At 43.6% G+C, this 16,806-nt stretch overlaps 1 protein-coding gene across 6 annotated transcripts in view; it reads left to right on the top strand.

The window, feature by feature from the left end:
- LOC110496815 (glutamate receptor ionotropic, kainate 5) overlaps nucleotides 1-16,806 on the top strand; it is a 101,704-nt gene that overhangs the window by 60,198 nt on the left and 24,700 nt on the right. For 4 of the 6 annotated variants that reach the window (XM_036952758.2, XM_036952756.2, XM_036952757.2 and 1 more), the window contains exons 3-8: nucleotides 6,968-7,129; nucleotides 8,038-8,202; nucleotides 9,350-9,447; nucleotides 12,410-12,575; nucleotides 14,732-14,910; nucleotides 16,114-16,167. In XM_036952758.2, coding sequence (XP_036808653.1) covers nucleotides 7,021-7,129; nucleotides 8,038-8,202; nucleotides 9,350-9,447; nucleotides 12,410-12,575; nucleotides 14,732-14,910; nucleotides 16,114-16,167 — 771 coding nt within the window. In that variant the 5' untranslated portion in view covers nucleotides 6,968-7,020. The remainder of the gene's footprint in view (nucleotides 1-6,967; nucleotides 7,130-8,037; nucleotides 8,203-9,349; nucleotides 9,448-12,409; nucleotides 12,576-14,731; nucleotides 14,911-16,113; nucleotides 16,168-16,806) is intronic. The other 2 variants (XM_090208629.1, XM_036952753.2) reach the window with 1 other exon arrangement.

Here is a 16,806-nt window from a genome sequence, read left to right as displayed (position 1 = left end):
TACAATAAACAGTGTTACTTCAACAGTTTGCATCTGGGTCTTACGTTGACCCCTGATAGTTTATAATGTGGTTTCCTTTCCTATCACCCTCATGCACGAATATCATGGATATATTGGAATGAGTGGATATACAGTATGGAGGCTTAAATATCCTGACCTAGTGAGATATACATGGCATAGGCTCAATCAAGTCATCTTGATTAAATTATGTAATTCTTAAAATTGTTGATAGGGGTCAAATTTGCTCTTACAGAATTTCCATGTGGGAGAGGATAGTGGACATTTAATCAAAGCCTATTGGATAAAAACATTTTTTGACTAGACCCAAAAAATTTATAACTGACTTTTTCCAACATACCATAGGTACAGCAAGATCCCCTTGTTGCTTGGCCTTTAGAGGCAATTGAATACTCATCTTTAAAACAAAAGCAATTTAGGTGAAAATAGTTCATATTCGCAAAGGACATTGAGGGACTAATAGTACAGATACAGTGCCTTGCGAAAGTATTCGGCCCCCTTGAACTTTGTGACCTTTTGCCACATTTCAGGCTTCAAACATATATAAAACTGTATGTTTTTGTGAAGAATCAACAACAAGTGGGACACAATCATGAAGTGGAACGACATTTATTGGATATTTCAAACTTTTTTAACAAATCAAAAACTGAAAAATTGGGCGTGCAAAATTATTCAGCCCCTTTACTTTCAGTGCAGCAAACTCTCTCCAGAAGTTCAGCGAGGATCTCTGAATGATCCAATGTTGACCTAAATGACTAATGATGATAAATACAATCCACCTGTGTGTAATCAAGTCTCCGTATAAATGCACCTGCACTCAGATAGTCTCAGAGGTCCGTTAAAAGCGCAGAGAGCATCATGAAGAACAAGGAACACACCAGGCAGGTCCGAGATACTGTTGTGAAGAAGTTTAAAGCCGGATTTGGATACAAAAAGATTTCCCAAGCTTTAAACATCCCAAGGAGCAGTGTGCAAGCAATAATATTGAAATGGAAGGAGTATCAGACCACTGCAAATCTACCAAGACCTGGCCGTCCCTCTAAACTTTCAGCTCATACAAGGAGAAGACTGATCAGAGATGCAGCCAAGAGGCCCATGATCACTCTGGATGAACTGCAGAGATCTACAGCTGAGGTGGGAGACTCTGTCCATAGGACAACAATCAGTCGTATATTGCACAAATCTGGCCTTTATGGAAGAGTGGCAAGAAGAAAGCCATTTCTTAAAGATATCCATAAAAAGTGTTGTTTAAAGTTTGCCACAAGCCACCTGGGAGACACACCAAACATGTGGAAGAAGGTGCTCTGGTCAGATGAAACCAAAATTGAACTTTTTGGCCACAATGCAAAACGTTATGTTTGGCGTAAAAGCAACACAGCTGAACACACCATCCCCACTGTCAAACATGGTGGTGGCAGCATCATGGTTTGGGCCTGCTTTTCTTTAGCAGGGACAGGGAAGATGGTTAAAATTGATGGGAAGATGGATGGAGCCAAATACAGGACCATTCTGGAAGAAAACCTGATGGAGTCTGCAAAAGACCTGAGACTGGGACGGAGATTTGCCTTCCAACAAGACAATGATCCAAAACATAAAGCAAAATCTACAATGGAATGGTTCAAAAATAAACATATCCAGGTGTTAGAATGGCCAAGTCAAAGTCCAGACCTGAATCCAATCGAGAATCTCTGGAAAGAACTGAAAACTGCTGTTCACAAATGCTCTCCATCCAACCTCACTGAGCTCGAGCTGTTTTGCAAGGAGGAATGGGAAAAAATGTCAGTCTCTCGATGTGCAAAACTGATAGAGACATACCCCAAGTGACTTACAGCTGTAATCGCAGCAAAAGGTGGCACTACAAAGTATTAACTTAAGGGGGCTGAATAATTTTGCACGCCCAATTTTTCAGTTCTTGATTTGTTAAAAAAGTTTGAAATATCCAATAAATGTCGTTCCACTTCATGATTGTGTCCCACTTGTTGTTGATTCTTCACAAAAAAATACAGTTTTATATCTTTATGTTTGAAGCCTGAAATGTGGCAAAAGGTCGCAAAGTTCAAGGGGGCCGAATACTTTCGCAAGGCACTGTAGATAACAAAAAAAACTGTACCATAGAGGCACAAAATAAGTTAGAGGAACGTATTCAAGAGAGATTAAGTGTAACATTTTTTTTTTTAATTAAGCGTACTGGATGGAATATGGGGAAACATGCCCCAAATTATTTTTTAATCTTCAACATAGAAATGCTACCAAAAATGATTTACTAAAACGTGTTACAAATGATGGAGTCACCCATGATTCACTAAGCAATATTTTGAAAGAGGAACCAAAGAACTTTAAGAATAAGTTTTCATTTCAGTTTCCTCCATCTCCACTAACCAAAGTTCATTTCTATTAATAATGTACAAATAACGCTGTACAGAAAGATTCATGTGAAGGCCAAATTACAGAGGTGGAACCTGATGCAATTAAAGCCTTTAACTATACCGGCCGTGAGGTACACAGCTGTGAGGTACACAGCCTGGAGGCATATCAAACCTTTTTTGATGTACTCAAAAAAGGTTTGTTATTGTTTTAATCACTCCTGTAAAAATGGTAGATTATCAGATACTCAACCAGGTTTTATTTCACTATTACTAATTCAGGACTCAGGGTGGTAAACATTTTTATTTTTTTTTCTCTCCAGGTAGGTTAGTTGAGAACAAGTTCTCATTTGCAACTGCAACCTGGCCAAGAAAAAATATAAAGATCCAGTCCATAAAAAAAATTGGATGCCCCTTCAGTGTTGTGCCACAAAAAAATGAGCAAAATGCATAGCGCATAGAATTAAAAAGGCATTGTCGGATATTATTCATCCTAATCACTCAGGTTTTTTTACATGGATGATACATTGGAGATAATATCAGACAAGTACTGGAAACAATAGAACACTATGAAATATCTGGGAAACCACGCCTGGTATTCATAGCTGACTTTAAAAAGGCTTTTGATAAGGTAAGACTGGAGTTTATACTGAACAGAAATATAAACGCAACATGTAAAATGTTGGTCCCATGTTTCATGAGATGAAATAAAATATTCTTTACACAGGTGCACTTTCTGCTAGGAACAATAACAGGCCACTCTAAAATGTGCAATTTTGTTTACATCCTTGTTATTGACCAGTTCTTCTTCGCCAAGATAATCCATTCACTTGACAGGTGTGGCATATCAAAAAGCTGATTAAACGTCATTATCTTTACATTACACAGGTCCACCTTGTGCTGGGGACAATAAAAGGCCACTCTAAAATGTGCAGTTTTGTCACACAACACAATGCCACAGAGGTCAAGGTTTGAGGGAACTAGCAATTTGCAGGCTGACTGCAGAGTGTTAATTTCTCCACCATAAGCCGCCTCCGTTGTTTTAGAGAATTTGGCAGGACGGCCTCACAACCACAGACCATGTGTAACCATGACAGCCCAGGACCTCCACATCCGGCTTCTTCACCTGTGGGATTATCTGAGACCAGCCACCCGGACAGTAGATGAAACTGTGGGTTTGCACAACCCGAATAATTTTGAACTGTCAGAAACCTTCTCAGGGAAGCTCATCTGCGTGCTTGTTGTCCTCACCAGGGTCTTGACCTGACTGGAGTTCGGTGTCGTAGCCGACTTCAGTGGGAAAATGGTCACCTTCGATGGTCACTGGCATGCTGGAGAAGTGTGCTCTTCACGAATGAAGCCCGGTTTCAACTGTAATGGGCAGATGGCAGACAGTATGTAAAAGAGTGTTGGAGGCTGCATCAGATGATCTGGCCTCCACAATCATCAACCCAATTGAGATGAGTTGGACCACAGATTGAAGGAAAAGCAGCCAACAAGTGCTCCTTCAAGACTGTTGGAAAAGCATTCCAGGTGAAGCTGGTTGAGAGAATGCCAAGAGTGTGCAAAGCTGTCATCAAGGCAAAGGGTGGCTACTTTGAAGAATTTCAAATATATATTGATTTGTTTAACACTTTTTTGTTTTTTGATTCTATATGTGTTATTTCATAGTTTTTATGTCTTCACTATTATTCTACTATGTAGAAAATAGTAAAAATAAAGAAAAACCCTGGAATGAGTAGGTGTGTCCAAACTTTTGACTGGTACTGTATATATATATGTGTGTGTGTAGTAGCAGGTTCAAGGGTGTGGGTTTCCACGTCACCAAGTTCAATAACAAAACATGCACCAGTAGCACAACTAGAATGCAAATAGGGAGTTTATTAGGGATTTTGGTACACTAGGGAAGAAGGGGGAATTCACCAATCACCTCACAGGCCACAAGCCGTTCTCGGTGTTCGTTCCATTTTCCAGGGGTAATCCTCACACTCGGGTCCTTAGCCAATTTGGTCCTGTACCCAAGGGGTGTAGTCCGACAGTCCAGGTCACAACGGGTAATCACACAGATATTGTTCTCTCTTCTCCCACTCTTCATATAGCACTTTGTTCTCTCCTTACTCTGCCCCTTTGTGCAGACTGCTTCTTCCTTTATCCCCAAGCACTCCCTGGCTTAACGTCCACAGCCTCGCTTTGTTGGGGCAGGAAGACCATATAAGGCTCGGGGGTGGAGCCAGCGACCTGCAAGATATCTCCCCTCAGTAACCACTCCCCTCACCTCTCCCTGCCATCTACCACAATATATTTATTTTTAAAAAGATATATGGGGGATTGGAAATGATGCAGACAATTACGTTGATAGAAGCCACAATTTATGTTCAAAATGAAAGCTAATGCACCCCTATACATTTTTTTTTTTTAAATAAATAAAAAACTTTCCTTCGTAACTTTCAGTATTTGCGGGGCTATCTTCCTCCACATTAGTGTAGTTTATGGCAACTACTTTTTACTTGAAAGGCAGAGCTAATGTTAACTCAAGTTTTTTTTTAAGCCTCTTTAAACTGGACCAAAAAACACTTTCAAAGCAGCAGAAATAATGTGAGGTAGATTTTTTATCAGGACCGTATTGTTTAACACGGTAAAGAGCTTTCAGATAAGATTTAACGAGGAGAAAACGCCATGTTGATATTTGCCATTTTATTCGTAGGAAAGTAACTCATCTTTGTAATCCCCTCTTGATTTTAAAAGGGTAACCGCTGTTTTGGTGAACAGCTGAGGGATGGGTCTGGTGATCTGTAACCACTCAAATTCATAGACAGAGCTATGGATGCAATGACTCACCATCGATCAACACATTTCTGACCATGTTCTGTAAACAAAGGATATATTTTGGGTTCTGATGGGGTATGACAGTTTAACTAAGCTCATGAGGTGTTTAGAAGTTCTACTCTTCAAGACTCAATGGCTATATGTATCATTAATTTAAAAGTCCCCAAAAAATGGATGTGGCAATCAAAGATTGCCTCTTTAAGCTAACGCACCCAGAGGTGCCATGTTTTGTAGCAGTGTACTGTAACAGCAGGCTCACTACATGGCACCACTTATAGCCTAGCGGAAGATCCTAATTAATTAGGATCATTATAATATTTATTTCTACCAGGCACCATTTCTCATTTTCTCCTACAATTTGTACCGTGTCTATTCCTACTATATTTTCTGTCACTCAGTGCAGCTGTCTCTTGTGCTCTCTCTCTCTCTCTTCCTCCAATATTAGCTCCATTCGCTTTCTTTATCTATTACCGCTCATCTCACTCTCTCGCACTCCTCAGCCTCTTGCCTCGTCAGCCTGTCCTACTCAACTCTTTCAATTCAAATTCTTTTTGGAATCCAGTTTAAATGCACGCAGGAAGGCGTGTCCTTGTCAGGACAAATAAGCAAATTTGGCAGGGGTAACAAATCAGACAGTTGACAAAACAACTCGCTGTCCAGAGTACAGATGAAATTATGGGATGTGATGGAACGATATTAGATTTGTTTTACCCCGTGGCTACATCCTGTGTTCAGTTATGCCGGCACTCCCTAAATCTCACTACTGTAGCTGTAATCTACTTTGAAGATTTTTTACACATTTTGCCATCCCTCCCCAACTAATTATCCTATTTTTCTACACCTTTATCTCTCCTTTTTTCTCTCGCTCCATTTCTCTCTCTCTCTCCTGGCTTCCCCTATTTCTTTGTGCTCGCTGTGTGCTCTTTAAGTTTTCCTTGAGTGACTAATTCTGGTAACCATGTGAGTTTCTATGTGAGTGGGACCTATCTGTGTGTGCTGCCTCCTTTTTTTAAAAATGTAATTTTACCCCTTTTTCGTGGTATCCAATTAGTACTATCTTGTCTCATTGCTACAACTCCCGTAATGGCTCGGGAGAGACGAAGGTTGAATGTCATGCATCCTCCGATACACAACCCAACCAGCCGTACTGCTTCTTAACACAGCGCGCATCCAACCCGGAAGCCAGCCGCACCAATGTGCCGGAGGCTACACCGTGCACCTGGCAACCTTGGCTAGCGCGCACTGCGCCCGGCCCGCCACAGGAGTCGCTGGTGCGCAATGAGACAAAGAGATCCCTACCGACCAATCCCTCCCTAACCCGGACGACGCTAGGCCAATTGTGCGTCACCCCACGGACCTCCCGGTCGCGGCCGGTTACGACAGAGCCTGGGCGCGAACCCAGGGACTCTGATGGCACAGCTGGCGCTGCAGTACAGCGCCCTTAACCACTGCGCCACTGTGTGCTGCCTCCTTACCTCTGAAATATAGACATGAAGTCCTGGGGAGCATCTCAATTACGTACTCCACACGTCCTCTCTCCTCACCTCCTTCGAGTAGCAAGGACCCATTGGAGTAGAAGGTCAGAGGGGAGGGGCCTCTGGCTTGTTCATCCAATGGATTTTAAGGAGGCGAGGAGAGAGGATGCGAGGAGTACGCAACTGAGATTCTCCCCTAGTCAGGTGTGTATTATATCACTTAGCTCCAGCCATATATTATGTCATATAGTTGTATATTATGTTATAATGAGTCCTCCCATCCAGCAGGTGGTGGACCAGGCAGCCAGAAGACCGTTCTCCATGAGGAGTAGTGGAAGATGCCGGCTCTGCCAGCGCTGCTGCTGTCGATTTACTTCCTCTTACTGTTGCTGACCATGGCCCCGCTCTCTTTCACCCAGGCTCCCGCACTCTCCTCTGTCAGAATGGGTGGGATTTCTACTAGTTACCACAGCCACAAAGTCAAAATGGGCTATATCATAAATGGGATTACAAATGTAGAATGTAATAAAAATATAGGAAAGAACACACGACAAGAGAGACACGACAACACTACATAAAGAGAGACCTAAGACAACAACATAGCATGGTAGTGACACATGAAAACACAGTATGGTAGCAACACAACATGACAACAACATGGTAGCAACACAACACGGCAGCAGCACAACATGGTAGCAGCACAAAACGTGGTACAAACATTATTGGGCACAGACAACGGCATAAAGGGCAAGGAGGTAGAGACAACAATACATCACGCGAAGCAGCCACAACTGTCAGTAAGAGTGTCAGTAAGAGTGTCTGGTAACACAGGAAGTTGCAGTACAGTACAGTTCACAGTACAATTTTCTATCAATGTCTCCATGGATACGCATACTGTAGGCTAATTGAAGATCAGGAAGATAAGGCTTGGATCAGAGAATGCCTCATTCCTCAGTAATTGTAATGTAAACAAGGGCCGTTACCATAAGGATGATAGGATCATTTATGAACTCATTTGGTTATGTACATCTCGCTGACTTCACCGATGTGATCATCATTCAGTGATCGTCCTAAATGTCAGATGACAGGTTGTCCAGTTTTCCCCCTGAATAACCTTTCCTTGAAAATGGCTCTAGTCCGTGTGATTCTCTGTGACTCACCCCATGTATCCATTTTGCAGATGGGTTGAATGTTAGTCAAAAGGTCAGCCTCATTGGAACATAGATCAGATAGACTTACTTTGAAAGGAATCACAAAACCCAACAGTGGATTTGAATCCATCTGCCCCCGGGTCTGGTTTTTCATGCTCCTTTATCTTCTCGTCTGTCTTTCTATCATTCTATTTATCCCCCCAGCGGCCATTTTGGACGACCAGTCGGTGTGTGGGCGAGGGGAGCGGCTAGCGCTGGCCCTGGCCAGGGAGAACATTAACAGTATTTTTGAGGGCCAGTCCAGAGCCCGGGTGGAGGTGGACATCTTCGAGCTGCAGAAGGACTCACAGTACGACACCACCGATACCAGTAAGCATGATCAGTACAAACCCCTATTTTCTAAATTGAGCTGGATAGACATTTTATTCATTCAAATGTGACCGACGGGTTTCAAACCCAGGTCGAATCCTGAGTACCGCAAGAATGTATTAGCCCGCTGAGCTAATGCCAATGTTCCACTTATTGTCACCTATATCTGGATAGACACTTTACGCATACAAATTTGACAGAATGGGTTCAAACCAATATCTCCTGAGTGCCACAAGACTGTTAGCCCTCTGAGCTAAAGACAAGACATTATCTCAGAGGAGCTAATGCAAGTCTTCTGATCCCAGGCAAGGTTACTCATCACATGAGTTAAACCGACATACACTCACACACTCACAGTGTACCGCTGACAGAAGTAATTGTCTTGGAGAAGGACGAATCGACCGAGTAAGCTAAGTGTGTGTGTCCGAGATCCATTATTTTTCACCTCATAGCCTTTTGTACTCCCACCATCACAACGGGAGGCAATATGGTAGTGGGTGTTAACAGTTGCTCTTTAAACAGTGAGTGATCTGCAAGTATTCATGTGCAAACACACTCACACACACATACACACCACAGGAGGTTGGTGGCACCTTAATTGGGGAGGACGGGCTTGTGGTAATGGCTGGAGCGGAATTGGTGGAATGGTATCAAATACATGGTTTGATGCCATCCCATTTACTCCGTTCCAGCCATTATTGTGCCCTTTCCTCCCCTCAACAGCCTCCACTGATACACACACACACATTGCTGATCTGTCTCGGATCTGGGAGAGCCGCACAGGTTTTCTGAACAGAATAATAACACTCATCTCCAATAGACATAGTGTGGATTCAGATTACCGTTATGGCTACAATTAATCAAAAGTGTCCAGCATTGACTCTTAACTTGATATATCATCCAAGAACTGGACAGAGACAGAACTGGACCTCGTCCAAGACATTGACTCTTCCGTCTTGCTGGTAAATTCTCTCTCCTTACTAATTCCCCCCTTTCTCACTCCCTCCTGTCTGTCTGTCTGTCTGTCTGTCTGTCTGTCTGTCTGTCTGTCTGTCTGTCTGTCTGTCTGTCTGTCTGTCTGTGTCCCCTCGTTTCTTCCCCTCCCCCATCTCGCTGCTGTCTCCTCTCTATCTCCCCTCTGTCTCAGTGTGTCAGATATTGCCAAAGGGGGTGGTCTCTGTGATTGGCCCCGCCTCCAGTCCTGCCTCAGGGTCAACTGTCAGTCACATCTGTGGAGAGAAGGAGGTGAGCTAGCTATGTCCTCTAAACCACATTCACACTGCTACTCATACTATATCCCCAAACTCCCATAAACCACTACTCCACTACTTGTCTGCTTACTGGATGATTACCAATCATTGAAAGGACTGGATAGGTTTCGGACATTTTGTTTATACCTATCCTGCTGGGATTTACTTACTAAGGAAGTGTACTCTCAGATTATTAGGTACACCCATCTAGTACCGGGTCGGACCACCCTTTGCCTCCAGAACAGCCTGAATTATTCTGGGTGTATTCTACAAGGTGTCTGAAACGTTACACAGGGATGTTGGTCCATGCTGACGCGATGGCATCACACAGTTGCTGCAGATTGGACGGTGGTACATTCATGCTGTTAACAGCCCGTTCCATCTCATCCCATTATGCTTTATTGGGTTGAGGTCTGGGGACTGACCAGGACACTCTAGTAAACTGAACTCACTGTCAAGTTCCAGGCAATGTTTGTGATTGCGTGCCCACTGGAGCCGCTTCTTCTTGTTTTTAGCTGAAAGGTGTGGAACTTGGTGTGTTCGGATGTTGCAATAGCCCATCTGTGACAAGGATCGACAAGTTGTGGGTTCCGAGATGCCGTTCTTCACACCAATGTTGTACTGTGCTGTTATTTATCTGTTTATGGCCCACCTGTCAGCTTACACGATTCTTGCCATTCTCCTTCGACCTCTCTCATCAACAAGCTGTTTTCGTCCACAGGACTGCCGCTGACTGGATGTTTTTTGTTTGTCGCACCATTCTCTGTAAACCCTAGACACTGTCGTGAGTGAAAAGCCCAAGACGGTGGCAGTCTCTGAGATACTGGAACTGTCGTGCCTGGCACCGACAATCATACCACGCTCAAAGTCGCTTAGGTCACTCGTTTTGCCCATTCTAACATTCAACTGAACAGTAACTGAATGCCTGGATGCCTGTCTGCCTGAGGGAGCAATCAATTTTCATGAACGGTTGGTGTACCTAATAAACTGGCTGGTGACTGTATGTAGCACTGCTACAAATTCAAATCAAACTTTATTTGTCACATGAGCCAAATACAACAAGTGTAGACCTTACCGTGAAATGCTTATTTACATCCATTAACCAACAGTGCAGATTATGGGGGTAGAAGCTGTTAAGGAGCCTTTTGGACCTAGACTTGGTGCTCCGGTACCGCTCGCCTTGCGGTAGCAGAGACAACAGTCTATGACTTGGGTGACTGGAGTCTCTGACAATTTTATGGGCTTTCCTCTGACACCCCCTATTATATAGGTCCTGGGTGGCAGGAATCTTGGCCCCAGTGATGTACTGGGCCTTACGCACTACCCTCTGTAGCGCCTTACGGTCAGATGCCGAGCAGTTGCCATACCAGGTGGTGATGCAACCATCTCGATGGTGCAGCTGTAGAACTTTTTGAGGATCTGGGGACCCATGCCAAATCTTTTCAGTCTCCTGAGGGGGAAAAGGTTTTGTTGTGCACTCTTCATGACTGTCTTGGTGTGTTTGAACCATGATGGTTCGTTGGTGATGAGGATACCAAGGAACTTGAAACTCTCGACCCGCTCCACAACAGCCCCGTAGATGTTAATGGGGTCCTGTTCGCCCCACCTTTTCCTGTAGTCCATGATCAGCTCCTTTGTCTTGATCACATTGAGGGAGAGGTTGTTGTCCTGGCTGTCTCATAATTGTCGGTGATCAGGCCTACTACCACTGTTGTGTTGTTAGCAAACTTAATGATGGTGTTTGCTTTGGATAAAAGCCTCTGCTAAATGGCATATGTTTTAAGTCCTTTCAGGTCAGTTGATGTTAGGGAGAGGAGACATGGAAACAGTTCATGTTGGGACACAGCCCCACATCACTCTAGGAAATGTCCTCTCTGACCTCTCTCTCTCGGTCATAGTTTAGTGAACTCTGTAATGAGTTAACTGTGGCTCATTCAGTTCGAACCTGCATGGTCACACTTCGGTCATGCAGAGATTTAACCTGGTTAATACTCCTTCTTTCACTAGCTATGACAATGAATCAGTCTTAAACCGTGGTTAGATTACGATCTCTCGTCACATAAATCTGCAATGGGATGCTGTCAATCATCTACCAATGGAAATCTCTTCAGGCACTTTCACATTAGATTTCATTTCAGTACGGGCCAAGCAGCATTTCATCCCAGGGGCGAAACAATTCAGACCTGGCCCTTAGCCAGATGAAGTCAAACAAGGGTGTAAAATCTCGCAATAGGAAGAAAATGCAAATGTGGAAAAAATAGAGCCTGTTTACCGTCTATGGATGAACTACCAGTATATAAACAGCTTTTGCTTTGCTTGGGTTGAATTGGGTTGAATATGTCAATGTGATGGACAGTGCATGATAATAATGTCCAGGGTAAAAGCTTGAATGCTTTTTAAATCTCAATATCAAATAATGACCTTACTGTAATAGTTCTCAAGCAAGAATTTTGCTAGGACTGTCTGGGAGTGGTCTGAGTGACGGGGGACAGGGGTAGAGATATGTCATCTGAAAACTAGCTGTTATTGGCAGATGTCTTAAACTCTATGGTGATGGCACCAGGCATGCAAAACCTGCTGATTTAGAAGGTCTTGTGTAGATTGTATTTTCAACCAGCAACTATCAGGAAATATCCCCGATCAAATGTTTTCCCACTTTTTACAGTGTTAGTTTCATCAGCAGTTGTACAATATGATACAAAACACAGGAAAATATCATTTTGACTGCACTGGGCCTTTAAACCCAACCCCTTCATCTCCCTTCCTTTACTCTTTGTGTATGATAATAATCATTTTGCTTATTATAGTATATACAAGTATGATAATAATAATCAATTATCATCATACGTGACCATCCTTTATAACATGCTCACATAAACAATTGTGCACACTTCCCATGATTGATTCATGATGCCTAAAAGAGCATTTATAACGCCTTATGTTGCCTGCTGTCTCAGATCCCTCATGTGAAGGTGGGCCCGGAGGAGACGCCCAAACTCCCATACCTCCGCTTCGCCTCGGTCAGTCTCTACCCCAGCAACGAGGACCTGAGTCTGGCTATTGGGGCCATCCTCCGCTCTTTCAGCTACCCCACCGCCAGCCTCATATGCGCCAAGGCAGAATGTGAGTGTATATGCCTCAGGTTGTCTGATACTGCATGCATGTTCCTATAGTTCCCTACTTGTAGAATTCCGTACTACAATATTTCCCTACGTACACATTTTGTGGAAAGGGTTCTACATGGAACCCAAAAGTGTTCTATCTGGAAACAAAATGGTGCTATCTTGAACCTAAAATGGTCCTTTGGCTGTCCCCATGGGAGAACCTTTTGAAGAACCCTTTTTGGTTCCACCCTTTCCACAGAATATTTTACATGGAACCACAAAGGGTTCTACCTGGAACCAAAAAGGGTTCTCCTAGGGGGACACCTGAAGAACCCTTTTGGAACACTTTTTTTCTAAGAGTGTACAGTCTACTTCCTTTACCTCCATACATCAACTCTCCACGGTTACGGTTTGATCTGAACAAAGGTTGAGTGTGAGTGCAGGATGTTTGATACTGCATTTGTCTCATGCTTCTAGATCTTGATTATTGTTGCAGTATCACCTTTGTGAGCGTGGAAAGTGTATAAGAAATTATACATTGTATACGTTGTCAAATGAGATGACCTGCATTGCTGTTTTCCTCAAGGTGCATGTTTACAGTTGAGTCATTTAGCAGATGCTCTTATCCAGAGCGACTAACATGAGCAATTAGGGTTAAGAGCCTTGCTTAAGGACACATCGACAGATTTTTCACCTAGTCGGCTCGGGAATTCAAACCAGTGACCTTTCGGTTACTGGCCCAATGCTCTTAACCACTAGGCTACCTGCCGCCTCCATGTAATCCTTTATTTAGCAGGTTCAAGTAGTCCAAGTAGCTTCAAGTAGTGCATATGTAACCGATGTGAAATGGCTAGCTAGTTAGCGGTGATGCGCGCTAATAGCGTTTCAATCGGTGACTTCACTTGCTCTGAGACCTTGAAGTAGTAGCTCAGCAAGGGCTGCGGCTTTTGTGGCGAGACGGGTCACGATGCTTCGTTGAGTGTCAGTTGTTGATGTGTGCAGAGGGTCCCTGGTTCAAGCCCAGGTAGGGGCGAGGAGAGGGACGGAAGCTATACTGTTACACATAGCTATCTGTTGAGGTTCATGTATTGTGCGTATGTTTTGACGCTTTAGACTTGTACAGCCGATGCCCCCAAAGCTTCAGCAGAGCAGTAGTGCGTATCATTTTGCATTGGTCTGATGCTCCTCTCTTCAAATAATACAACTCCAACAAAGACCCTGAACTGTACAAGAGTACTCCAGTAGCCTGGAGCCATTCATACAACCCCTCTATCACCCTCCCATCATTCCTCCTGCGTTCCAGTGTCCCCTGCACACAGAGTGCAGCCGCCCAGCCAGTCCAGGTGGTGGATTAGCCCAGCTCCCCTCCATAGTGGCTTATGCCTTCCACTTATGAGCTGCTGCTCTACTCGACTGCTCAGGTCTAGGCCAAGGTTTGGTGTGCCGAACGCATCTTTTAACAGTCCGCGCCACCCTCCCTCTTTATGGAGCCCACTATTTTCCACTTGGCTGGTCTAGTCTGCGCTCTGTGTAATGTTCTTTCGCAAAATGGTGTCTATTCTTTCCTCTTCCCTTGGTTTTTCTTGCTTTATTTTCCAGTCAGCTATATTGCCACTGTATTGGTTTGTCTGTTCCCTGTTCAAGGCGCAGATTATCAAGGTCAGGCATGTGATAGACTCGTTTCTGGATAGAGTAACTCACTGGTCACTGAATGTTATGAAAAGGGGTCGGAAGTAAAGGTGGACATGTACTTTCTGTCCAGGGATGAAGAGGAGGATGGTCCTCCTCATTCATTTCAGGAAAAAGTTAAACAATTTAACACGTTCAGAAATCCTTCTTGTAACTCAAATGATACCTTCGTTTACACACCTCACCTAAATATCTGATTAAACATACTGGTAACAGAGAATGTGAAAATATGTGTCAACAGCACCAGCTAGACATGTACAGTTACCTTCTGGTTGCCAAAGTAGATTTAACGCTACTACACAGCATAATATAAAGTGATGGGGGGGACAGAGAAATAGAGCAAAATATAATGTTTTTCCGGTAGCAGTAATCAAAATGTATTTTGAAATAGCAATACAGTGCTATAATACTCTGTAATGTTTGGTTGAGGTATCACAAAGTATGTGTTTCATCAAGCCTCTGAAGTGCTCCGCCTCCACCCCCTAGGCCTGCTGCGATTGGAGGAGCTGGTGCGGCGCTTCCTGATCTCCCGGGAAACACTGTCCGTTAGGATGCTGGACGAAAGCCTGGACCCCACCCCCCTGCTAAAGGAGATTAGAGACGATAAAGTGGCTACTATCATCATCGACGCCAATGCTTCCATCTCCTACCTCATCCTCAGAAAGGTCAGGACCCTCACCAGGCTACAGTCACAAAGACAACTAACAACAGTGTGGTCCTCTGTAGCTCAGGTGAAAGAGCAGGGCGCTTGCAATGCCAGCATCGTGGGTTTGATTCTCGGGACCACCCGTACGTAAAATATATGCATGCATGACTGTAAGTCACTTTTGGACGCATGACTGTAAGTCACGGAATATACTAGTATTATATATTTAAGCAATAAGGTCCAAGAGGGTGTGGTATACAGTATGGCCTATATACCACGGCTAAGGGCTGTTCAAACATGACGCAATGCAGTGTGCCTGGATACAGCCCTTAGCCGTGGTATACTGGCCAATTACCACAAACCTCAGAGGTGCCTTATTGCTATTATAAACTGGTTAACAATCTAATTAGAACAGTACAAATAACTGTTTTGTCATACCCGTGGTATACGGTCTGATATACCACGGATGTCAGCCAATCAGCATTCAGGGCTCGAACTATCCAGTTTATAATACAGTTTAAAACCTTTCAAAGAATCAAGTAGCACATTATTTGAAGGTTACCTAGAGCTACATAAGGACTTCATAACACATGTATAATTCACACATAACACATTTGTAAGCAGCACATAAGCATTCCATAAATGCTTATGTCAAGTTGATAATTGTATCATAGCAATGTCACCATGATATAATTAATCTACTTGAAGGCGTTGACATGAGAATTTATTACATTCAAGAAATGCTTAAGCACTGCTTATGAATCTGCTATATCTGAAATATTCATGTATTAGCAGATCCTTATGTAGGTTCGCCTTGCCCAGCTCAATGTCATTCTCATAGCACATAGCACCATTTATCCTACTCAATATTGTGGCCAGAAGGCACATTATATATGTATGCTTTGAAATGATGTATTATTCTATTCTGTAGTCTACTGGTGGCACCAGTACTGTAAGCTATGTAAACGCTAGATGTAGTGTTCACGTATGCTATGTGTATGCACGTGTAATCAACTGTCAAAAATAGCAGATATGCGCTGTTAGCTTTCAACGGTCAAAGTTCTACATGCCAAACACCTGCTCATATGTCTAAAGCTAGCAAACTTGTTACCTGAATGCCATATGATAAAGTTACTGCATCACCCACTGTGCAGTGCAATTCAGTGTATCAGCACTGTTACAATGCCCCCCCCTCCCCCCTCTCTCCTTTTCCACCCCTCAGGCATCAGAACTGGGGATGACATCAGCGTTTTACAAGTACATACTCACCACAATGGTAAGAGCATACCAATCAAAATTCTCCTCCCCTCCCTCTCCGTACCCTACCCACAATCCTCTCTGCTCGGCCTGTGGACGGCTATCGCGGCAGATCTCATCTGAAATGCATGATGGGAGTGCACCGCTTGTCATCATTATTTCTGTGCCTGGCGCATGCCCTTGTGCGAGGTGACTTACATAGCTAGTAATATTTTCTACATCGTATCCCGTCCCGTCTACAGTGCAGGGTATTTTTGCTGTGGTACTTACAAGGGCGCACGCCTCACACACCCAAGTGAGAAACGGCAGTTCCCTGAACACTGGAGAGGGACCAGAAATCTCTAAATCATTACCCTTTTCATTTTCATAGCTGAATGGCACGCCGCTCTACTGTCTGGAACTAGAACCGTTGGTGTCCTGCCTCCCGGTACCAAAACGCTGTCCCTGTATTGTACCATGGTCTCCTTAGTGTATTCAGCTACTGTGAGATGCTGTGGTAAACTGTTACTACCGCTGTCCAACTGCAATGAATTTTTCCAGAGTCGTATTTCAGATAGGCTGTATTTCAAAATAATTTTAAAGAGAAGAAAGATGTACTTACTTACTACCCCTTTCTACCCCTGTTCCACGCTGCTATCTCATACCTCACTGTCAGTGG

The sequence above is a fragment of the Oncorhynchus mykiss genome, chromosome 18 (genome assembly GCF_057628025.1).
Source record: "Oncorhynchus mykiss isolate SJ-2025 chromosome 18, ASM5762802v1, whole genome shotgun sequence".
Lineage (NCBI taxonomy): Eukaryota > Metazoa > Chordata > Actinopteri > Salmoniformes > Salmonidae > Oncorhynchus > Oncorhynchus mykiss.
This window is presented reverse-complemented; position numbering and strand designations above follow the sequence as displayed.